General features: G+C 40.3%; 1 protein-coding gene across 1 annotated transcript; it reads left to right on the top strand.

The window, feature by feature from the left end:
- Positions 1-521: 521 nt before the first annotated feature.
- COA6 (cytochrome c oxidase assembly factor 6) lies at positions 522-23885 on the top strand (the record flags this gene model as incomplete). The annotated part of the gene is given in 4 exon segments (XM_019941548.3): positions 522-613; positions 615-665; positions 1472-1631; positions 23541-23885. Coding segments are annotated over 4 exon segments (399 nt in total), but the record flags the coding sequence as incomplete, so codon positions are not given.
- Positions 23886-25768: the final 1883 nt, after the last annotated feature.

The raw sequence follows: 25768 nt of genomic DNA, 5'->3' as shown, positions 1-25768 counted from the left end.
CTCAGTCACTTATTTGCCATGTGTCCTGGGGTGTCACCCGCCTCTTTCTGGGATCGCTTCTTTCTTTTTTTCCCTTTAATTTAAAAAGCGAGGAGTTAAGCCTTCACGGCCCTTTAACGCTTCGTCCCGCTCTCATCTCAGGTGCCAACTTCCACACAAAGCCGCCGTTTCCGGCAGGGCTCGCACGTTAAGCTTTCCGAACGGCGCTTGGCGAGATATATGCAGAAATTTAGATTTATGAAAGAAGCACAGTTCGTTAAAATGACGAAAAACTGCAGGGAGAGAGGCACCGAGACGTTAACAAAGCCAAGACCGCTCTGAGGAGTGCCTGGATCCCACCCACTTCCCACCCCCACGGCCCCAGGACCCGCCTCCCTCGCCCGAGCAGGCCCGGAAGTCACTGCGACAGGTAAGAGAACGGAACAGGAAGTCCCGCCCTCCTGGAACAGCGAACGGTAGCCCGTAAGGTTCATTCCAAGGCCAGCGCGTTAGCCGCGTGAATTGTTTCCTTGAGGGGGCGGGGTTCTACGACGCTTGAGCTCCAGCGGGCGAGGAGGCAGTGCGCCGCCAGTCTTCGGCACCGCGTCCTTCTTTCTCGGTTGTTGGGCTGCGTGCCTCTCCTCCAGTCGGCGCCGAAGGGAGCCTGGTTCTGGGCGGGCGGAGAGGTGGGCTTGCTGGCGGGGCTGGCGGGGCTGGCGGGGCGGGCCGGGGAGGGTATGGACCCCGGAGGTCGCTGACTTTCTGCGAGCCTCGGGCTCCTCTTCTGCAAGACGCAGCAGCACTCCGTGTCCTGCCTGGTGATTTTGCCCTCGTGCATTTATTTGTATAGCACTTTGGTTCGAACAGCAACCTCGTAAAATGGGCACCGCTCCCCTGTTTTACCGAAGGGGAAACAGGCTCGAGAGAATAAGTGAAGTGTCTTAAGTGGCAGACCGTGTGAGAGCCGTAATTCTAACTCCGGCTTTCTTTTTTTTTTTTTTTTTTTTTTTTTGCGGTACGCGGGCCTCTCACAGCTGTGGCCTCTCCCGTTGCGGAGCGCAGGCTCCGGACGCGCAGGTTCCGGACGCGCAGGCTCCGGACGCGCAGGCTCAGCGACCATGGCTCACGGGCCCAGCCGCTCCGCGGCAAGTGGGATCTTCCCGGACGGGGGAACGAACCTGCGTCCCCTGCATCGGCAGGCGGACTCTCAACCACTGCGCCCCCAGGGAAGCCCCTAACTCCGGCTTTCTGAGACCAAGCTGCCACTCCAGAAATGGAGCAAATTACCAGGTGTAAGGGATAAGTGTCAAAAGCGAGTGCTCTTACGATACCGTTAATGTAATAGAACTGATTGGTTTCAGTCACATCGTTAAAAAGCGGAGGCATAACTTTAAAAAAAGAGGGGTTTGGAGGGAACAACAGTATTTTTTCTTTGGCTTACCTTGTCTCGAATTACAAGTTCCTTGCTAATATCACATGTTTTGGTTGGCAGCTTGAGCCCACTAGGAATGGCAGCCCCATCTATGAAAGAAAGGCAGGCTTGCTGGGGAGCCCGGGATGAGTACTGGAAGTGTTTAGATGAGAACACAGAGGACGCTTCTCGGTGCAAGAAGTTAAGAAGCTCATTTGAATCAAGCTGTCCCCAACAGTGGGTAAGTCACACTGGGACGTGTTTCTGTTTGCTGTCAAAATACATAGAGCTTACGGTGAGTGGTGGGCTATGAAATGAGGCACCGTTTGAGGCATGTCAAATGAGCGGTTTCCGTGAGCAGCAGAGAAAACCTTGTCTCGTAATCCAGGCTTGTTTTATGTACGTAGCAGGCACACCTTTGGAAAACGTCACCTGACACTTTAAAGATGATTGAAAAGCAAAACATACGCACACTAACCAAAAAATTCCAGCCTTCTAAATTGGTAGATTTCTCCTGGATCTTCTGAGGGGATAGTACTTACTCTTGGGCAAGAGTTGGCAAATTCATTGGCCTGGAGCTGCTATCAGAAATAAAGCATTCCCAGTTGCCCGCCCCAAATCGTATGGTCATATACCCAAAATGTAAATACAAAGGAGTTTAGAAAGTGGAAGAAACTAAATGATCACGTGGTGGATTCTGCCACCAGCTGCTCCAAGTGCCTCGCCGACATGGGCTCTTGCTCTGTATTGCCAGTCCTTAGAATGGGAGGGGTTGGAAAAGGGAACTAACATCACTGAGCTCAGTAAGTGCCCCGGTGTGAGTGCCTGATGCTCCTTCATCAGTACCCTTTGAGATGGGTGGTGTTGCCGTCAATTTCCAGAGGAGGCGACTGAAGCCCAGAGCATTGAAATAACTTGCTTTTTCACTATTGGGGCTGGAGAATGGGATGCTCGGAATTGAGATTACGGCAGGGCTGTGTTTGTTGGGAAGGACGAGGCCTAGGCTTTGATCCTGGCAGTAAGGTAGGTTGGAGGACAAGATCATTGAAGAAAGAGGCCAAGGACCTGAGAGGCCAGGGTCTGGCAGGATCAACCACCCAAGAGTTATGACATGAACATTGTTAGAGAAACTGACAGTAACCTACAAAGTTATAGATTACGCCAACAAAGAAGGGAGCAGTAGAGCAAAGCAATCAGAATAACTGCTGCCGCATCTGACAGTGACAGCTGTGCTCCCAGGGAAAACCGTTTTCATCTGCAGACTATTCTTAGTCTGTAACTGAGCTCCCTTTCCCAGCCTGCGCCCTCAGCCCTTTGCTCCCTTTTCACCCGTGCTCTCTACTCAGGAGTCGTACCCAGTGGCCATAGAATAAAAGCAAACGATATTTACAGAGATTTGTGTGAGAAGGTGGGGAAGGAGACAGGGAGAAGTGATGGGAGTGTTCTCTGCATTCTGTGTGAGAAATTGTGTTTTCATTAGCTTTAATTTTCATTCAGTTTTGTGAGGTACTATTGTATCTCTTTTATGTAATAGAAACTAAGGCTCAGAAAGGTGAAATGATTTGTTCAAGATCGGCTAACCAGCAAAGTAGTAGAGAGGGGATTTGAAAGTAGGTCTCTCTGATTGCAAAGTTTGGATTCTTCTACTTAGCTGAAGCCACAGCCAGAGAATAAAGGTAAAAATAAAAGCACCAAATAGAGATTCACAATGAATACTTCTATGATAAAACACTAAAAATAAAAATTTCTTACATAATAAATATGCCATAAAACTGTGCTGTCACAAAACCAAATTACTCTTCTCTGCCCCTTTGCTTATCCCTTTTATAGCGCTCATCAGTCGGCCTTGCATAATGGCCCGATTTAAAGCCTCCTATTGGTTCGTAACTTAGGAAGAAGCAGGGATCACGTCTGTCATTGTAACATCATCCAACGCAGGCGTCCACAAATAGAGCAACCGGACAGCCAAGATACTTGATCCTAACATCAATTTCAGATACTGTCTTTTCCCTGTGAACCTTTGAAATGTCTCAGAAATTCCAGTATTTTGGCATTCATGCTACTATCCTTCATCTCATCTAATGGCTTAGAGGACACTAGCATTATACATACACAGTGCTTCTCAAGAATTGCTTGTTGGTTTATTGGCCTTTTGGACATTAGCCTCTTCGAGGTGCCACATGTCGAGGGTCCTCAGCTGTTAATTGAATGGAAAAGACTATGGAGCAGAGCTTTTCAAGCAGAGAGTACGGTGTATGCAAAGGCATGGAAGCAAGATGCATGAGAAATCAGCACATTCAGGAAATGGGGTATCTCTGGACGGGTAGCATTTCAGGGACTGGTGGTAAACCCAGAAGATAGACAGGTGGGCAGAGATTAAGCCATGAATGACCTGATTTGTCGTACTGAGGAGTTCGGATGTTGACCTTGAAGGCAATAGGGATACCTTGAAAGACCTTTAAACAAGCAGTGCCGTGATCAAATTGGAATTTCAAAAAGATTATTCTGGGCAGTGGTGTGATGGATGGATGAAGGAGGGTAGAGAAACCAGTTAAAGAGCTATTAAAACAATCCAAGTACGGAATGATGTGGGCCTGTACTGTCGCGATCAAGAGGGGGAAAGAGATCGGAGCATTTGGGTGGACGGTGACGCGGTCACTGAAATAGGTGACGGGGGAAGAAACATGTCTGGAGAGGAGCTGAGTTCTGGACAAGTTGGGACTGAAGTATAAGTAGGACCACTAAATGGCATTGTCATTTAGGCAGTTGGAGATGTGACAAGAGATGCAAAGATCTGTTGATTTGCCACAAAAACGTTAAGAGCATTCCCCACTTCTTCATCTGGTGCCCTTTCCATATAGCACCCGTCCCAGCTCAGTCAGCCTAAGGACACCAGGGGCGTGGAGTCTGACAGATTTATTAACGTGCTCTAACCAGGGAGCCCCACGCACTGGAGCTGCTGTGGGCGTTTCACCAGCCAAGGGAAAGGAGCTGTCAGAGGGTTTGGGGAAGGGTGGAGCTTAGGTGAAACTGAAATGAAGTGGTGCTCTGATGGGCTCAGAGCAAAGCAGGGCTGTGTATAAGCAGGTCGTCAACTCTGGACTGAGAAGTGGACCCAGGGTCTTATTTTCCACAAAGATAAATGCTTCCATGTCGGCATGCTCAGAAATCCTTATGTGAAGTCCTGCACCTGAGTTGGAAATCAAGACTGCTTCTTTTTGTCAAAGTGCCTATCAGATCCCCCCCAGGCAAAAGTGGGGTGTTTCATTCTTCTTTTTTTTTTTTTTTTTTAATTCTTGGCTTATTTATTTATTTATTTTTGGCTGTGTTGGGTCTTCATTTCTGTGCGAGGGCTTTCTTTAGTTGTGGCAAGTGAGGGGGGGGCACTCTTCATCGCGGTGCGCGGGCCTCTCCTCCCCTGTTGCGGAGCACAGGCTCCAGACGCGCAGGCTCAGTAGTTGTGGCTCACGGGCCTAGTTGCTCCGCGGCATGTGGGATCTTCCCAGACCAGGGCTCGAACCCGTGTCCCCTGCATTAAGCAGACAGATTCTCAACCACTGCGCCACCAGGGAAGCCCCTGGGTGTTTCATTCTTACCGAAAGAACTTCAAAGGGCAAATTTCTGATAGTTTGATTTTAGAGAACAGAGTTTCTTGGTGAATAAGAAAGCAGTAGGGACTTCCCTGGTGGCGCAGTGGTTAAGAATCCACCTGCCAGTGCAGGGGACACAGGTTCCAGCCCTGGTCCGGGAAGATCCCACATGCCGCGGACCAACTAAGCCCGTGTGCCACAACTACTGAGCCTGCGCTCTAGAGTCCACAAGCCACAACTACTGAGCCTGCGTGCCGCAGCTCCTAAAGCCCGCATGCCTAGAGCCCATGCTCCGCAACAAGAGAAGTCACCGCAATGAGAAGCCCGTGCACCGCAACAAAGAGTAGCCCCTGCTCGCTGCAGCTAGAGAAAGCCCGCGCGCAGCAACGAACACCCAACACAGCCCCCCCCCCCCAAAAAAAAAGCATTAGTCACTCAAAGGGGTCTCTTAGGACAGTGGCTGCGGTGTGTCCTACAGAGGAACGTTAACTTTGTAGCTGGCTTTATCTGAGTCTCTTATCCCAGCTTGAGACAGGGCAGGCACAGTTTTACATTCTTAACTCAGGCTCTACTGAAATATTTAAGAATTAAATCCTAAGAAAAGCTTTTCTGTTCTGACAGTGAAAACGTGTGTGGTATCATGCCTTTGTCTTGTCTGCAAAGCAGCTCAGGTGCAGATGCTGTGGGGATTTGCTGGTTGGCCTTGATTTTCTACTTCTGTGATTTTACTGTTTCAGGATATGGGGCCTTAAGATACTCCAAATTCCCTATGGCAAGAGGAGGATGAAATAGAAATAATAAAATGAAATATTTAGTGTATTAAAGTTTTACCATCAGTTTACTTATTCATAGTTCATGAATATAATTTTTAACTATGTGTCTGTCTCCTTAAATGTATGTTCCGGATAAGATAGACTTAATACAAATATGATGGCTGGTGAATTGAAAAACTTGTTGAACTTACAGTGGACAGGAAAAACTTGTACAATGTCTTTAAATCATGAAGTCTTTTTTTTTTCTTAACATCCTTATTGGAGTATAATTGCTTTACAATGGTGTGTTAGTTTCTGCTTTACAACAAAATGAATCAGTTATATATATATACATGTTCCCATATCTCTTCCCTCTTGTGTCTCCCTCCCTCCCACACTCCCTATCCCACCACTCTAGGTGGTCACAAAGCACCGAGCTTATCTCCCTGTGCTATGCGGCTGCTTCCCACTAGCTCTCTGCCTTACCTTTGGTAGCACATATATGTCCATGCCTCTCTCTCGCTTTGTCACAGCTTACCCTTCCCCCTCCCCATATCCTCAAGTCCATTCTCTAGTAGGTCTGTGTCTTTATTCCTGTCTTACCCCTAGGTTCTTCATGACTTTTTTTCCCTTAAATTCCATATATATGTGTTAGCGTACGGTATTTGTCTCTCTCTTTCTTACTTACTTCACTCTGTATGACAGAATCTAGGTCTATCCACCACATTACAAATAGCTCAATTTCATTACTATTTATGGCTGAGTAATATTCCATTGTATATATATGCCACATCTTCTTTATGCATTCATCCGATGATGGACACTTAGGTTGTTTCCATCTCCGGGCTATTGTAAATAGAGCTGCAATAAATATTTTGGTACATGACTCTTTTTGAATTTTGGTTTTCTCATGGTATATGCCCAGTAGTGGGATTGCTGGGTCATATGGTAGTTCTATTTGTAGTTTTTTAAGGAACCTCCATACTGTTCTCCATAGTGGCTGTATCAATTTACATTCCCACCAACAGTGCAAGAGTGTTCCCTTTTCTCAACACCCTCTCCAGCATTTATTATTTCTAGATTTTTTGATGACGGCCATTCTGATTCGTGTGAGATAATATCTCATTGTAGTTCTGATTTGCATTTCTCTAATGATTAGTGATGTTGAGCATTCTTTCATGTGTTTGTTGGCAGTCTGTATATCTTCTTTGGAGAAATGTCTATTTAGGTCTTCTGCCCATTTTTGGATTGGGTTGTTTGTTTTTTTGTTATTGAGCTGCATGAGCTGCTTGTAAATTCTGGAAATTAACCCTTTCTCAGTTGCTTCATTTGCAAATATTTTCTCCTATTCTGAGGGTTGTCTTTTGGTCTTGTTTATGGTTTCCTTTGCTGTGCAAAAGCTTTGAAGTTTCATTAGGTCCCATTTGTTTATTTTTGTTTTTATTTCCATTTCTCTAGGAGGTGGGTCAGAAAGGATCTTGCTGTGATTTATGTCATAGAGTGTCCTGCCTATGTTTTCCTCTAAGAGTTTGATAGTTTCTGGCTTTACATTTAGGCCTTTAATCCATTTTGAGCTTATTTTTGTGTATGGTGTTAGGGAGTGACCTAATCTCATACTTTAACATGTACCTGTCCAGTTTTCCCAACACCACTTATTGAAGAGGCTGTCCTTTCTCCAGTGTACATTCCTGCCTCCTTTATCAAAGGTACGGTGACCATATGTGCAGTGGGTTTATCTCTGGGCTTTCTATCCTGTTCCATTGATCTTTCTGTTTTTGTGCCAGTACCATACTGTCTTGATTACTGTAGCTTTGTAGTATAGTCTGAAGTCAGGGAGCCTGATTCCTCCAGCTCCTTTTTTCGTTCTCAAGATTGCTTTGGCTATTCGGGGTCTTTTGTGTTTCCATACAAATTGTGAAATTTTTTGTTCTAGTTCGGTGAAAACTGCCAGTGGTAGTTTAATAGGGATTGCATTGAATCTGTAGATTGCTTTGGTTAGTAGAGTCATTTTCACAATGTTGATTCTTCCAATCCAAGAACATGGTATATCTCTCCATCTATTTGTATCATCTTTAATTTCTCTCTTCAGTGTCTTATAATTTCCTGCATACAGGTCTTCTGTCTCCTTAGGTAGATTTATTCCTACATATTTTATTCTTTTTCTAGCAGTGGTAAATGGGAGTGTTTTCTTGATTTCACTTTCAGATTTTTCATCATTAGTGTATAGGAATGCCAGAGATTTCTGTGCATTAATTTTGTATCCTGTAACTTTACCAAATTCATTGATTAGCTCTAGCAGTTTTCTGGTAGCATCTTTAGGATTCTCTATGTGTAGTATCCTGTCATCTGCAAACAGTGACAGCTTTACTTCTTCTCTTCCGATTTGGATTCCTTTTATTTCCTTTTCTCCTCTGACTGCTGTGGCTAAAACTGCCAAAACTATGTTCAATAAGACTGGTGAGAGTGGGCAACCTTGTCTTGTCCCTGATCTTAGTTGAAATGCTTTCAGTTTTTCACCATTGAGGATGATGTTGGCTGTGGGTTTGTCATATATGGCCTTTATTATGTTGAGGAAAGTTCCCTCTATGCCTCCTTTCTGCAGGGTTTTTATCACAAATGGGTGTTGAATTTTGTCAAAAGCTTTCTCTGCATCTATTGAGATGATCATATGGTTTTTCTCCTTCAATTTGTTAATATGGTTTATCACATTGATAGATTTGCGTATATTGAAGAATCCTTGCATTCCTGGAATAAACCCCACTTGATCATGGTGTATGATCCTTTTAATGTGCTGTTAGATTCTGTTTGCTAGTATTTTGTTGACGATTTTTGCATCTATGTTCATCAGTGATATTGGCCTGTAGTTTTCTTTCTTTGTGACATCCTTGTCTGGTTTTGGTATCAAGGTGCACGGTGGCCTCGCAGAAGGAATTTGGGAGTGTTCCTCCCTCTGCTATATTTTGGAAGAGTTTGAGAAGGACAGGTGTTAGCTCTTCTCTAAATGTTTGATAGAATTCACCTGTGAAGCCACCTGGTCCTGGGCTTTTGTTTGTTGGAAGATTTGTAATCACAGTTTCAATTTCAGTGCTTGTGATTGGTCTGTTCATATTTTCTGTTTCTTCCTGATTCAGTCTTGGTAGGTTGTGCATTTCTAAGAATTTGTCCATTTCTTCCAGATTGTCCATTTTATTGGCATAGAGTTGCTTGTAGTAATCTGTCATGATCTTTTGTATTTCTGCAGTGTCAGTTGTTACTTCTCCTTTTTCATTTCTAATTCTATTGATTTGAGTCTTCTCGCTTTTTTTCTTGATGAGTCTGGCTAGTGGGTTATCTATTTTGTTTATCTTCTCAAAGAACCAGCTTTTAGTTTTATTGATCTTTGCTATTGTTTCCTTCATTTCTTTTTCATTTATTTCTGATCTGATTTTTATGATTTCTTTCCTTCTGCTAAATTTGGGGTTTTTTTTGGTTCTTTCTCTAATTGCTTGAGGTGCAAGGTTAGGTTGTTTATTCGAGATGCTTCCTGTTTCTTAAGGCAGGGTTGTATTGCTATAAACTTCCCTCTTAGAACTGCTTTTGCTGCATCCCATAGATTTTGGGTCGTCGTGTCTCCATTGTCATTTGTTTGTAGGTATTTTTTAATTTCCTCTTTGATTTCTTCCGTGATCACTTGGTTATTAATAAGTAGTGTATTGTTTAGCCTCCATGTGTTTGTATTTTTTACAGATCTTTTCCTGTAATTGATATCTAGTCTCATAGCGTTGTGGTCGGAAAAGATACTTGATATAATTTCGATTTTCTTAAATTTACCAAGACTTGATTTGTGACCCAAGATATGATCGATCTGTCCTGGAGAATGTTCTGTGAGCACTATAGAAAAATGTGTATTCTGTTGTTTTTGGATGTAATGTCCTATAAATATCAATTAAGTCCATCTTGTTTAATGTATCATTTAAAGCTTGTGTTTCCTTATTTATTTTCATTTTGGATGATCTGTCCATTGGTGAAAGTGGGGTGTTAAAGTCCCCTACTATGAATGTGTTACTGTCGATTTCCCCTTTTATGGCTGTTAGTATTTGCCTTATGTATTGAGGTGCTCCTACGTTGGGTGCATAAATACTTACAATTGTTATATCTTCTTCTTGGATCGATCCCTTGATCATTATGTAGTGTCCTTCTTTGTCTCTTCTAATAGTCTTTATTTTAAAGTCTATTTTGTCTGTTATGAGAATTGCTACTCCAGCTTTCTTTTGGTTTCCATTTGCATGCAATATCTTTTTCCATCCCCTTACTTTCAGTCTGTATGTGTCTCTAGGTCTGAAGTGGGTCTCTTGTAGACAGCAAATATGTGGGTCTTGTTTTTGTATCCATTCAGCCAATCTGTGTCTTTTGGTGGGAGCGTTTAGTCCATTTACATTTAAGGTAATTATCGATATGTATGTTCCTGTTGCCATTTTCTTAACTGTTTTGGGTTCGTTATTGTAGGTCTTTTCCTTCTCTTGTGTTTCTTGCCTAGAGAGGTTCCTTTAGCAGTTGTTATAGAGCTGGTTTGGAAGTGCTGAACTCTCTCAGCTTTTTCTTGTCTGTAAAGGTTTTAATTTCTCCATCAAATCTGAATGAGATCCTTGCTGGGTAGAGTAATCTTGGTTGCAGGTTTTCCTCCTTCATCACTTTAAATATGTCCTGCCAGTCCCTTCTGGCTTGCAGAGTTTCTGCCGAAAGATCAGCTGTTAACCTTATGGGGATTCCCTGGTGTGTTATTTGTTGTTTTTCCCTTGCTGCTTTTAATGTTTTCTTTGTATTTAATTTTTTTTAACATCTTTATTGGGGTATAATTGCTTTACAATGGTGTGTTAGTTTCTGCTTTATACCAAAGTGAATCAGTTATACATACACATATGTTCTCATATCTCTTCCCTCTTGCGTCTCCCTCCCTCCCACCCTCCCTATCCCACCCCTCCAGGCGGTCACAAAGCACCGAGCCGATATCCCTGTGCCATGCGGCTGCTTCCCACTAGCTATCTACCTTACGTTTGTTAGTGTATATATGTCCATGCCTCTCTCTCTCTCGCCCTGTCACAGCTCACCCTTCCCCCTCCCCATATCCTCAAGTCCGTTCTCCAGTATGTCTGTGTCTTTATTCCTGTCTTACCCCTAGGTTCTTCATGACATTTTTTTTTAATTCCATATATATGTGTTAGCATACGGTATTTGTCTTTTTCTTTCTGACTTACTTCACTCTGTATGACAGACTCTAGGTCTATCCACCTCATGCCAAATAGCTCAATTTCTTTTCTTTTTATGGCTGAGTAATAGTTCATTGTATATATGTGCCACATCTTCTTTATCCATTCATCCGATGATGGACACTTAGGTTGTTTCCATCTCCGGGCTATTGTAAATAGAGCTGCAGTGAACATTTTGGTACATGACTCTTTTTGAATTTTGGTTTTCTCAGGGTATATGCCCAGTAGTGGGATTGCTGGGTCATATGGTAGTTCTATTTGTAGTTTTTTAAGGAACCTCCATACTGTTCTCCATAGTGGCTGAACCAATTCACATTCCCACCAGCAGTGCAAGAGTGTTCCCTTTTCTCCACACCCTCTCCAGCAAGTATTGTTTCTAGATTTTTTTCTTCTTTTTTTTTTTCCCATTATATATATATTTTTTATTTTTTATTTCATTTTAACATCTTTATTGGAGTATAATTGCTTTACAATGGTATGTTAGTTTCAGCTTCACAACAAAATGAATCAGTTATATATATACATATGTTCCCATATCTCTTCCCGCTTGTGTCTCCTTCCCTCCCACCCTCCGTATCCCACCCCTCCAGGCGGTCACAAAGCACCGAGCTGATCTCCCTGTGCTATGCGGCTGCTTCCCACTAGCTATCTACCTTACGTTTGTTATTGTGTATATGTCCGTGCCTCTCTCTCGCTTTGTCACCGTTTACCCTTTCCCCTCCCCATAGCCTCAAGTCCATTCTCTAGTAGTAAGTCTGTGTCTTTATTCCTGTTTCACCCCTAGGTTTTTCATGACATTTTTTTTCCTTAAATTCCATATATATGTGTTAGCATACGGTATTAGTCTCTCTCTTTCTGACTTACTTCACTCTGTATGACAGACTCTAGGTCTATCCACCACATTACAAATAGCTCAATTTCGTTTCTTTTTATGGCTGAGTAATATTTCATTGTATGTATATGCCACATCTTCTTTATCCATTCATCCGATGATGGACACTTAGGGTGTTTCCATCTCTGGGCTATTGTAAATAGAGCTGCAATGAACATTTTGGTACATGACTCTTTTTGAATTATGGTTTTCTCAGGGTATATGCCCAGTAGTGGGATTGCTGGGTCATATGGTAGTTCTATTTGTAGTTTTTTAAGGAACCTCCATCCTGTTCTCCACAGTGGCTGTATCAATATACATTCCCACCAACAGTGTAAGAGGGTTCCCTTTTCTCCACACCCTCTCCAGCATTTATTGTTTCTAGATTTTTTGATGATGGCCATTCTGACTGGTGTGAGATGATATCTCATTGTAGTTTTGATTTGCATTTCTCTAATGATTCGTGATGTTGAGCATTCTTTCATGTGTTTGTTGGCAGTCTGTATATCTTCTTTGGAGAAATGTCTATTTAGGTCTTCTGCCCATTTTTGGATTGGGTTGTTTGTTTTTCTGCTGTTGAGCTGCATGAGCTGCTTGTAAATTTTTGAGATTAATCCTTTGTCAGTTGCTTCATTTGCAAATATTTTCTCCCATTCTGAGGGTTGTCTTTTGGTCTTGTTTATGGTTTCCTTTGCTGTGCAAAAGCTTTGAAGTTTCGTTAGGTCCCATTTGTTGATTTTTGTTTTTATTTCCATTACTCTCGGAGGTGGGTCAGAAAGGATGTTGCTGTGCTTTATGTCATAGAGTGTCCTGCCTATGTTTTCCTCTAAGAGTTTGATAGTTTCTGGCCTTACATTTAGGCCTTTAATCCATTTTGAGCTTATTTTTGTGTATGGTGTTAGGGAGTGATCTAATCTCATACTTTTACATGTATCTGTCCAGTTTTCCCAGCACCCCTTATTGAAGAGGCTGTCCTTTCTCCAGTGTACATTCCTGCCACCTTATCAAAGATAAGGTGTCCATATGTGCGTGGGTTTATCTCTGGGCTTTCTATCCTGTTCCATTGATCTATCTTTCTGTTTTTGTGCCAGTACCATACTGTTGATTACTGTAGCTTTGTAGTATAGTCTGAAGTCAGGGAGCCTGATTCCTCCAGCTCCTTTTTTCGTTCTCAAGGTTGCTTTGGCTATTCGGGGTCTTCTGTGTTTCCATACAAATTGCGAAATTTTTTGTTCTAGTTCTGTGAAAAATGCCAGTGGTAGTTGGATAGGGATTGCATTGAATCTATAGATTGCTTTGCATAGTAGAGTCATTTTCACAATGTTGATTCTTCCAATCCAAGAACATGGTATATCTCTCCATCTATTTGTATCATCTTTAATTTCTTTCTTCAGTGTCTTATAATTTCCTGCATACAGGTCTTTTGTCTCCTTAGGTAGGTTTATTCCTAGATATTTTATTCTTTTTGTTGCAATGGTAAATGGGAGTGTTTTCTTGAGTTCACTTTCAGATTTTTCATCATTAGTATATAGGAATGCCAGAGATTTCTGTGCCTTAATTTTGTATCCTGCTACGTTACCAAATTCATTGCTAGGCTCTAGTAGTTTTCTGGTGGCATCTTTAGGATTTTCTATGTATAGTATCGTGTCATCTGCAAACAGTGACAGCTTTACGTCTTCTCTTCCGATTTGGATTCCTTTTATTTCCTTTTCTTCTCTGATTGCTGTGGCTAAACCTTCCAAAACTATGTTGAAAAAGAGTGGTGAGAGTGGGCAACCTTGTCTTGTTCGTGATCTTAGTGGAAATGCTTTCAGTTTTTCACCATTGAGGATGATGTTGGCTGTGGGCTTGTCATATATGGCCTTTATTATGTTGAGGAAAGTTCCCTCTGTGCCTCCTTTCTGCAGGGTTTTTATCACAAATGGGTGTTGAATTTTGTCAAAAGCTTTCTCTGCATCTATTGAGATGATCATATGGTTTTTCTCCTTCAATTTGTTAATATGGTTTATCACATTGATAGATTTGCGTATATTGAAGAATCCTTGCATTCCGGGAATAAACCCCACTTGATCATGGTGTATGGTCCTTTTAATGTGCTGTTAGATTCTGTTTGCTAGTATTTTGTTGACGATTTTTGCATCTATGTTCATCAGTGATATTGGCCTGTAGTTTTCTTTCTTTGTGACATCCTTGTCTGGTTTTGGTATCAAGGTGCACGGTGGCCTCGCAGAAGGAATTTGGGAGTGTTCCTCCCTCTGCTATATTTTGGAAGAGTTTGAGAAGGACAGGTGTTAGCTCTTCTCTAAATGTTTGATAGAATTCACCTGTGAAGCCACCTGGTCCTGGGCTTTTGTTTGTTGGAAGATTTGTAATCACAGTTTCAATTTCAGTGCTTGTGATTGGTCTGTTCATATTTTCTGTTTCTTCCTGATTCAGTCTTGGTAGGTTGTGCATTTCTAAGAATTTGTCCATTTCTTCCAGATTGTCCATTTTATTGGCATAGAGTTGCTTGTAGTAATCTGTCATGATCTTTTGTATTTCTGCAGTGTCAGTTGTTACTTCTCCTTTTTCATTTCTAATTCTATTGATTTGAGTCTTCTCGCTTTTTTTCTTGATGAGTCTGGCTAGTGGGTTATCTATTTTGTTTATCTTCTCAAAGAACCAGCTTTTAGTTTTATTGATCTTTGCTATTGTTTCCTTCATTTCTTTTTCATTTATTTCTGATCTGATTTTTATGATTTCTTTCCTTCTGCTAAATTTGGGGTTTTTTTTGGTTCTTTCTCTAATTGCTTGAGGTGCAAGGTTAGGTTGTTTATTCGAGATGCTTCCTGTTTCTTAAGGCAGGGTTGTATTGCTATAAACTTCCCTCTTAGAACTGCTTTTGCTGCATCCCATAGATTTTGGGTCGTCGTGTCTCCATTGTCATTTGTTTGTAGGTATTTTTTAATTTCCTCTTTGATTTCTTCCGTGATCACTTGGTTATTAATAAGTAGTGTATTGTTTAGCCTCCATGTGTTTGTATTTTTTACAGATCTTTTCCTGTAATTGATATCTAGTCTCATAGCGTTGTGGTCGGAAAAGATACTTGATATAATTTCGATTTTCTTAAATTTACCAAGACTTGATTTGTGACCCAAGATATGATCGATCTGTCCTGGAGAATGTTCTGTGAGCACTATAGAAAAATGTGTATTCTGTTGTTTTTGGATGTAATGTCCTATAAATATCAATTAAGTCCATCTTGTTTAATGTATCATTTAAAGCTTGTGTTTCCTTATTTATTTTCATTTTGGATGATCTGTCCATTGGTGAAAGTGGGGTGTTAAAGTCCCCTACTATGAATGTGTTACTGTCGATTTCCCCTTTTATGGCTGTTAGTATTTGCCTTATGTATTGAGGTGCTCCTACGTTGGGTGCATAAATACTTACAATTGTTATATCTTCTTCTTGGATCGATCCCTTGATCATTATGTAGTGTCCTTCTTTGTCTCTTCTAATAGTCTTTATTTTAAAGTCTATTTTGTCTGTTATGAGAATTGCTACTCCAGCTTTCTTTTGGTTTCCATTTGCATGCAATATCTTTTTCCATCCCCTTACTTTCAGTCTGTATGTGTCTCTAGGTCTGAAGTGGGTCTCTTGTAGACAGCAAATATGTGGGTCTTGTTTTTGTATCCATTCAGCCAATCTGTGTCTTTTGGTGGGAGCGTTTAGTCCATTTACATTTAAGGTAATTATCGATATGTATGTTCCTGTTGCCATTTTCTTAACTGTTTTGGGTTCGTTATTGTAGGTCTTTTCCTTCTCTTGTGTTTCTTGCCTAGAGAGGTTCCTTTAGCAGTTGTTATAGAGCTGGTTTGGAAGTGCTGAACTCTCTCAGCTTTTTCTTGTCTGTAAAGGTTTTAATTTCTCCATCAAATCTGAATGAGATCCTTGCTGGGTAGAGTAATCTTGGTTGCAGGTTTTCCTCCTTCATCACTTTAAATATGTCCTGCCAGTCCCTTCTGGCTTGCAGAGTTTCTGCCGAAAGATCAGCTGTTAACCTTATGGGGATTCCCTGGTGTGTTATTTGTTGTTTTTCCCTTGCTGCTTTTAATGTTTTCTTTGTATTTAATTTTTTTTAACATCTTTATTGGGGTATAATTGCTTTACAATGGTGTGTTAGTTTCTGCTTTATACCAAAGTGAATCAGTTATACATACACATATGTTCTCATATCTCTTCCCTCTTGCGTCTCCCTCCCTCCCACCCTCCCTATCCCACCCCTCCAGGCGGTCACAAAGCACCGAGCCGATATCCCTGTGCCATGCGGCTGCTTCCCACTAGCTATCTACCTTACGTTTGTTAGTGTATATATGTCCATGCCTCTCTCTCTCTCGCCCTGTCACAGCTCACCCTTCCCCCTCCCCATATCCTCAAGTCCGTTCTCCAGTATGTCTGTGTCTTTATTCCTGTCTTACCCCTAGGTTCTTCATGACATTTTTTTTTAATTCCATATATATGTGTTAGCATACGGTATTTGTCTTTTTCTTTCTGACTTACTTCACTCTGTATGACAGACTCTAGGTCTATCCACCTCATGCCAAATAGCTCAATTTCTTTTCTTTTTATGGCTGAGTAATAGTTCATTGTATATATGTGCCACATCTTCTTTATCCATTCATCCGATGATGGACACTTAGGTTGTTTCCATCTCCGGGCTATTGTAAATAGAGCTGCAGTGAACATTTTGGTACATGACTCTTTTTGAATTTTGGTTTTCTCAGGGTATATGCCCAGTAGTGGGATTGCTGGGTCATATGGTAGTTCTATTTGTAGTTTTTTAAGGAACCTCCATACTGTTCTCCATAGTGGCTGAACCAATTCACATTCCCACCAGCAGTGCAAGAGTGTTCCCTTTTCTCCACACCCTCTCCAGCAAGTATTGTTTCTAGATTTTTTTCTTCTTTTTTTTTTTCCCATTATATATATATTTTTTATTTTTTATTTCATTTTAACATCTTTATTGGAGTATAATTGCTTTACAATGGTATGTTAGTTTCAGCTTCACAACAAAATGAATCAGTTATATATATACATATGTTCCCATATCTCTTCCCGCTTGTGTCTCCTTCCCTCCCACCCTCCGTATCCCACCCCTCCAGGCGGTCACAAAGCACCGAGCTGATCTCCCTGTGCTATGCGGCTGCTTCCCACTAGCTATCTACCTTACGTTTGTTATTGTGTATATGTCCGTGCCTCTCTCTCGCTTTGTCACCGTTTACCCTTTCCCCTCCCCATAGCCTCAAGTCCATTCTCTAGTAGTAAGTCTGTGTCTTTATTCCTGTTTCACCCCTAGGTTTTTCATGACATTTTTTTTCCTTAAATTCCATATATATGTGTTAGCATACGGTATTAGTCTCTCTCTTTCTGACTTACTTCACTCTGTATGACAGACTCTAGGTCTATCCACCACATTACAAATAGCTCAATTTCGTTTCTTTTTATGGCTGAGTAATATTTCATTGTATGTATATGCCACATCTTCTTTATCCATTCATCCGATGATGGACACTTAGGGTGTTTCCATCTCTGGGCTATTGTAAATAGAGCTGCAATGAACATTTTGGTACATGACTCTTTTTGAATTATGGTTTTCTCAGGGTATATGCCCAGTAGTGGGATTGCTGGGTCATATGGTAGTTCTATTTGTAGTTTTTTAAGGAACCTCCATCCTGTTCTCCACAGTGGCTGTATCAATATACATTCCCACCAACAGTGTAAGAGGGTTCCCTTTTCTCCACACCCTCTCCAGCATTTATTGTTTCTAGATTTTTTGATGATGGCCATTCTGACTGGTGTGAGATGATATCTCATTGTAGTTTTGATTTGCATTTCTCTAATGATTCGTGATGTTGAGCATTCTTTCATGTGTTTGTTGGCAGTCTGTATATCTTCTTTGGAGAAATGTCTATTTAGGTCTTCTGCCCATTTTTGGATTGGGTTGTTTGTTTTTCTGCTGTTGAGCTGCATGAGCTGCTTGTAAATTTTTGAGATTAATCCTTTGTCAGTTGCTTCATTTGCAAATATTTTCTCCCATTCTGAGGGTTGTCTTTTGGTCTTGTTTATGGTTTCCTTTGCTGTGCAAAAGCTTTGAAGTTTCGTTAGGTCCCATTTGTTGATTTTTGTTTTTATTTCCATTACTCTCGGAGGTGGGTCAGAAAGGATGTTGCTGTGCTTTATGTCATAGAGTGTCCTGCCTATGTTTTCCTCTAAGAGTTTGATAGTTTCTGGCCTTACATTTAGGCCTTTAATCCATTTTGAGCTTATTTTTGTGTATGGTGTTAGGGAGTGATCTAATCTCATACTTTTACATGTATCTGTCCAGTTTTCCCAGCACCCCTTATTGAAGAGGCTGTCCTTTCTCCAGTGTACATTCCTGCCACCTTATCAAAGATAAGGTGTCCATATGTGCGTGGGTTTATCTCTGGGCTTTCTATCCTGTTCCATTGATCTATCTTTCTGTTTTTGTGCCAGTACCATACTGTTGATTACTGTAGCTTTGTAGTATAGTCTGAAGTCAGGGAGCCTGATTCCTCCAGCTCCTTTTTTCGTTCTCAAGGTTGCTTGGCTATTCGGGGTCTTCTGTGTTTCCATACAAATTGCGAAATTTTTTGTTCTAGTTCTGTGAAAAATGCCAGTGGTAGTTGGATAGGGATTGCATTGAATCTATAGATTGCTTTGCATAGTAGAGTCATTTTCACAATGTTGATTCTTCCAATCCAAGAACATGGTATATCTCTCCATCTATTTGTATCATCTTTAATTTCTTTCTTCAGTGTCTTATAATTTCCTGCATACAGGTCTTTTGTCTCCTTAGGTAGGTTTATTCCTAGATATTTTATTCTTTTTGTTGCAATGGTAAATGGGAGTGTTTTCTTGAGTTCACTTTCAGATTTTTCATCATTAGTATATAGGAATGCCAGAGATTTCTGTGCCTTAATTTTGTATCCTGCTACGTTACCAAATTCATTGCTAGGCTCTAGTAGTTTTCTGGTGGCATCTTTAGGATTTTCTATGTATAGTATCGTGTCATCTGCAAACAGTGACAGCTTTACGTCTTCTCTTCCGATTTGGATTCCTTTTATTTCCTTTTCTTCTCTGATTGCTGTGGCTAAACCTTCCAAAACTATGTTGAAAAAGAGTGGTGAGAGTGGGCAACCTTGTCTTGTTCGTGATCTTAGTGGAAATGCTTTCAGTTTTTCACCATTGAGGATGATGTTGGCTGTGGGCTTGTCATATATGGCCTTTATTATGTTGAGGAAAGTTCCCTCTGTGCCTCCTTTCTGCAGGGTTTTTATCACAAATGGGTGTTGAATTTTGTCAAAAGCTTTCTCTGCATCTATTGAGATGATCATATGGTTTTTCTCCTTCAATTTGTTAATATGGTTTATCACATTGATAGATTTGCGTATATTGAAGAATCCTTGCATTCCGGGAATAAACCCCACTTGATCATGGTGTATGGTCCTTTTAATGTGCTGTTAGATTCTGTTTGCTAGTATTTTGTTGACGATTTTTGCATCTATGTTCATCAGTGATATTGGCCTGTAGTTTTCTTTCTTTGTGACATCCTTGTCTGGTTTTGGTATCAAGGTGCACGGTGGCCTCGCAGAAGGAATTTGGGAGTGTTCCTCCCTCTGCTATATTTTGGAAGAGTTTGAGAAGGACAGGTGTTAGCTCTTCTCTAAATGTTTGATAGAATTCACCTGTGAAGCCACCTGGTCCTGGGCTTTTGTTTGTTGGAAGATTTGTAATCACAGTTTCAATTTTAGTGCTTGTGATTGGTCTGTTCATATTTTCTGTTTCTTCCTGATTCAGTCTTGGCAGGTTGTGCATTTCTAAGAATTTGTCCATTTCTTCCAGATTGTCCATTTTATTGGCATAGAGTTGCTTGTAGTAATCTGTCATGATCTTTTGTATTTCTGCAGTGTCAATTGTTACTTCTCCTTTTTCATTTCTAATTCTATTGATTTGAGTCTTCTCGCTTTTTTTCTTGATGAGTCTGGCTAGTGGGTTATCTATTTTGTTTATCTTCTCAAAGAACCAGCTTTTAGTTTTATTGATCTTTGCTATTGTTTCCTTCATTTCTTTTTCATTTATTTCTGATCTGATTTTTATGATTTCTTTCCTTCTGCTAAATTTGGTTTTTTTTTGTTCTTTCTCTAATTGCTCGAGTTGCAAGGTTAGGTTGTTTATTCGAGATGCTTCCTGTTTTTTTTATATTGCTATAAACTTCCCTCTTAGAACTGCTTTTGCTGCATCCCATAGATTTTGGGTCGTCGTGTCTCCATTGTCATTTGTTTGTAGGTATTTTTTAATTTCCTCTTTGATTTCTTCCGTGATCACTTGGTTATTAATAAGTAGTGTATTGTTTAGCCTCCATGTGTTTGTATTTTTTACAGATCTTTTCCTGTAATTGATATCTAGTTTCATAGCGTTACGATTGGAAAAGATACTTGATATAATTTCGATTTTCTTAAATTTACCAAGACTTGATTTGTGACCCAAGATATGATCTATCCTGGAGAATGTTCCATGAGCACTTGAGAAAAATGTGTATTCTGTTGTTTTTGGATGTAATGTCCGATAAATATCAATTAAGTCTGTTATGTTTAATGTATCATTTAAAGCTTGTGTTTCCTTTTTTGTTTTCATTTTGGATGATCTGTCCATTGGTGAAAGTGGGGTGTTAAAGTCCCCTACTATGAATGTGTTACTGTCGATTTCCCCTTTTATGGCTGTTAGTATTTGCCTTATGTATTGAGGTGCTCCTACGTTGGGTGCATAAATACTTAAAATTGTTATATCTTCTTCTCGGATCGATCCCTTGATCATTATGTAGTGTCCTTCTTTGTCTCTTCTAATAGTCTTTATTTTAAAGTCTATTTTGTCTGTTATGAGAATTGCTACTCCAGCTTTCTTTTGGTTTCCATTTGCATGCAATATCTTTTTCCATCCCCTTACTTTCAGTCTGTATGTGTCTCTAGGTCTGAAGTGGGTCTCTTGTAGACAGCAAATATATGGGTCTTGTTTTTGTATCCATTCAGCCAATTTGTGTCTTTTGGTGGGAGCGTTTAGTCCATTTACATTTAAGGTAATTATCGATATGTATGTTCCTGTTGCCATTTTCTTAACTGTTTTGGGTTCGTTATTGTAGGTCTTTTCCTTCTCTTGTGTTTCTTGCCTAGAGAGGTTCCTTTAGCAGTTGTTGTAGAGCTGGTTTGGTAGTGCTGAACTCTCAGCTTTTTCTTGTCTGTAAAGGTTTTAATTTCTCCATCAAATCTGAATGAGATCCTTGCTGGGTAGAGTAATCTTGGTTGCAGGTTTTCCTCCTTCATCACTTTAAATATGTCCTGCCAGTCCCTTCTGGCTTGCAGAGTTTCTGCCGAAAGATCAGCTGTTACTCTTATGGGGATTCTCTGGTGTGTTATTTTTTTTTCCTTGCTGCTTTTAATATGTTTTCTTTGTATTTAATTTTTGACAGTTTCATTAATATGTGTCTTGGCGTATATCTCCTTTGATTTATTGTGTATGGGACTCTCTGTGCTTCCTGGACCTGATTAACTATTTCCTTTCCCATATTAGGGAAGTTTTCAACTATAATCTCTTCAAATATTTTCTCAGTCCCTTTCTTTTCTCTTCTTCTTCTGAAACCCGTATAATTCGAAGTGTTGGTGCGTTTACTGTTGTCCCAGAGGTCTCTGAGACTGTCCTCAGTTCTTTTCATTCTTTTTTGTTTATCCTGCTCTGCAGTAGTTATTTCCACTATTTTATCTTCCAGGTCACTTATCCGTTCTTTTGCCTCCATTATTCTGCTATTGATCCCGTCCAGAGTATTTTTCATTTATTTATTGTGTTCATCATTGTTTCTTTCATCTTTAGTTCTTCTAGGTCGTTGTTAAATGTTTCTTGCATTTTGTCTCTTCTATTTCCAAGAATTTGGATCATCTTTACTATCATTATTCTTATTTCTTTTTCAGGTAAACTGCCTATTTTCTCTTCATTTGTTAGGTCTGGTGGGTTTTTATCTTGCTCCTTCATCTGCTGTGTGTTTTTCTGTCTTCTCATTTTGCTTAACTTACTGTGTTTGGGGTCTTCTTTTTGCAGGCTGCAGGTTCGTAGTTTCTGTTGTTTTTGGTGTCTGTCCCCAGTGGCTAAGGTTGGTTCAGTGGGTTGTGTAGGCTTCTTGGTGGAGGGGACTAGTGCCTGTGTTCTGGTGAATGAGGCTGGATCTTGTCTTTCTGGTGGGCAGGTCCACGTCTGGCAGTGTGTTTTGGAGTGTCTGTGGACTTATGATTGTAGGCAGCCTCTCTGCTAATGGGTGGGGTTGTGTTCCTCTTTTGCTAGTTTGGCATAGCGTGTCCAGCACTGTAGCTTGCTTGTTGTTGGGTGAATCTGGGTCCTGGTGTTGAGATGGAGATCTCTGGGAGATTTTCGCCATTTGATATTATGTGGAGCTGGGAGGTCCCTTGTGGACCAGTGTCCTGAAGTTGGCTCTCCCACCTCAGAGGCACAGCACTGACTCGTGGCTGTAGCACCAAGAGCCTTTCATCCACACGGCTCAGAATAAAAGGGAGAAAAAGTAGAAAGAAAAAATTGGTAGAAGTAGAAAGAGAGAGAGAGAGAAAGAAAGAAAGAAAGGAGGGAGGGAGGGAGGAAGGAAGGAGGGAAGGAAGGAAAAGAAGAAAGAATGAAGATAAAGTAAAATAAAATAAAGTAAGATAAAATATAATAAAGTTATTAAAGTAAAAAAATAATTAAGAGAAAAAAAAATTTTAAAAAAAGGATGTATAGATCCCTAGGAGAAATGGTGGAAGCAAAGCTATACAGACAAACTCTCACACAGAAGCATACACATACACACTCACAAAAAGAGGAAAAGGGGAAAATATCATAAATCTTGCTCTCAAAGTCCACCTCCTCAATTTGTGATGATTCGTTGTCTTTTGGGAGGTCTGAGGTCTTCTGCCAGCGTTCAGTAGGTGTTCTGTAGGAGTTGTTCCACGTGTAGATGTATTTCTGGTGTATTACTTGTGGAAAAACTGCATTCCATGCTGGGCCTGGAAGTTCCAAAGCTCAGTTCTGTGAGTAAATTGCAACCAAGATTTATAAACTGCAAAAAAGGTAGTGGTTCACATGTACGTCTTTCGATAGACGGTATTTTATTACAGGATAAATCTCCGGCCCGCCGTCCACACGAGTGTCGCGGCTTTGGCCGCCGGGGCCCCTCCAGAACCGGCAGCCTCAGTGAGGCCGCCCTCCCCTTGGCCTCTGGGGAGTTCCGTGTCGGCGGAGGGAAGAGACCCCGAGCTGCAGGAGTTCTAAATCATGAAGTCTTATGACCTGAGAGCCCTATGGACTGTGCACTTGCATAGTACATTTCACATGTGTAAGCACGTATACTTCTTGAGAAGGTGCACAGGGCACTCAAATTCTCAACAGGGTCAGTAACCCAAAAAGGGTTAGGACTCACCGGTCTATAGTCTCTTTAGAGACTCTTATACATAAGATGCACTGATTCAAAATGGTTCTAAAATATAAATTACTTAGGCCACTTACATGATTTATATTGAATAATTAGTTACATTTAAGTCTGTGCTTTTGTTTAAGCTGCATAGCTTGCCCTTATCTCAGACCCTTTTTTCTCAACAGATAAAATATTTTGATAAAAGAAGAGACTACTTAAAATTCAAAGAAAAATTTGAAGCAGGAGAGTTCCAGCCTCCGAAAACAGCCGCAAAGTCCTAGGCTGTTCCTGAACATTTCAGAAAGGTTGAAATAATTTTTTCTGGACATTCAAAAATGCTCTGTGTGACAACCGTAGTTTGAATGATGGCAAACACCAATGCTTGTTCCATATATACAACTCTTAACTTAAATGGTCAAGTAACAAGATTCCATTTTTCAAAAGACAGATTTGAAATAAAATGGTATGAAATATGCTTAATTGAGTAAAAAACACATATTTTAAGAAAAAAATTAAAGCTTATGAAAACATGTACCTTTTTTGTTGTTGGAGGATGGGTAGTAGGCAAATACTATTATTGATAGAGATATGGATAACCACTGAAAAAAATAAGATTTACCATTGTCCTGGGAGTTAGCATTTTAATACAGACAGAAAAAAATGAGGAATGGAAGAAGGTTCAACTTAAAATATACAGGTAAAATAATAAAAGCTATCTACAAAAAACCCTACAGCTAATAATGATAAGACAATGAATGCTTTTTCCCTCAAATCAGTAACAAGGGAAGGATATCCTCACTTCTCCTATTCAACATGGTACTGGATTCCTAGCTACCTCAAAAGAAAAAAAGCACACAAATGGGAAGGAACAAATAAAACTGGCTGTATTCATGGACAATATGATTATCTCTGTAGAAAATCCCAAAGAATCGACAAAAAGAGCACCTAGAATTAATAAGTGAATCTTAGAAAGGTGGCAGGAAACAAGGTCAATATACAAAAGAAAATCATATTTGTGTATACCAGCAATGAACAGCTGGAATCTAAAATAAAATTTAAAATGTACCATTTACAGTAGCATTAAAAAAACTAAAAATAAAAGGAATACTTAGATATAAATCTAACAGTATGTGCAGGACCTATATCCTGAGAACTACAAAACACTTGAAATCAGAGATCAACTTAATTGGGGAGAGGTACAGTGTTCATGGATTAGAAGACTCAGTGTTGTTAATTTACTGTTAAGTTCTCCCCAGTTTGTTCTATGGGTTCAAAACAACCCCAATCAAAATCTCAAGATTTTTGGTAGATTCTACCAAGCTGATTCTAAAATTTGTATGGAAAGTCAAAGGACCTAAGATAGCCAAAACAATTCTGAAAAGAACAAAATTGGAAGATTCATATTATATGATTTTAAAGCTTATTGTAAAGCTACAGTGATTAAGATAGTATGGTATTGGCAGAAGGATAGACACATAGTTCAGTAGAACAGATCAGAGCCCAGAAATATACCCACACAGTTAGAGTCAACTGAGTTTGGACAGGGTGAAAAGGCGATTCCGTAAAGGATAATCTTTTCAGCAAATGGTGCTGGAAAAATTGGATGTCCATGCACAACAAAAAGAGCCTTGACATAAACTGCACCTTGTTAAAAAAAAAAACAAAAAAAACCCTCGAAATGGATCATAGACTTAAATGTACAATATAAAACTATGTAACTTCCAGAAGAAAATATGGAGAAATTCTGCATGATTTAGGGTTTGGAAGTGAATTTTTATAACGTCTTAACTTTTTAAAAAATTTGTTTTATTTATTTTATTTTTGGCTGCATTGGATCTCCTTTGTGGTGTGTGGGCTTCTCATTGCAGTGGCTTCTCTTGTTGCAGAGCACGGGCTGTAGGCACACAGACTTCAGCAGTTGTGGCTCGCGGGCTCTAGAGCACAGGCTCAGTAGTTGTGGCGCATGGGCTTAGTTGCCCCACGGCATCTGTGATCTTCCTGGACTAGGGATCGAACCCGAGTCCCCTGCATTGGCAGGTGGATTCTTAACCACTGCGCCACCAGGGAAGCCCTGGAAGTGAATTTTTAGATGATGACCTCAAAAGCACAATCCATAAGAGGAAAAAAAAAAGCTAAGTTGGACTTTATCAGTATTAAAAATTTCTGCTCTGTGAAAGATACAATTAAGAGAATGAAAAGATAAAACTGGGAGAAAATACTGCAAATCACATATCTCATTAAAGAACTTGTATCCAGAATAACAAACCCCTATTTTAAAAATAGCCCAAGTTAAAAAAATAGGCAAATTACGTGAATATTTTCACAACTCTATTCATAGTGTTAGAAATAATATTATATTATGAAAAGATGCTCCATATTATTTGTAGAGTAAATTAAAACCGTGATGACCTAT

Source organism: Tursiops truncatus, chromosome 16 (assembly GCF_011762595.2).
Source record: "Tursiops truncatus isolate mTurTru1 chromosome 16, mTurTru1.mat.Y, whole genome shotgun sequence".
NCBI lineage: Eukaryota > Metazoa > Chordata > Mammalia > Artiodactyla > Delphinidae > Tursiops > Tursiops truncatus.
The sequence above is the reverse complement of the archived record's forward strand: the minus strand, read 5'-3'. Positions and strand labels throughout refer to the sequence as shown.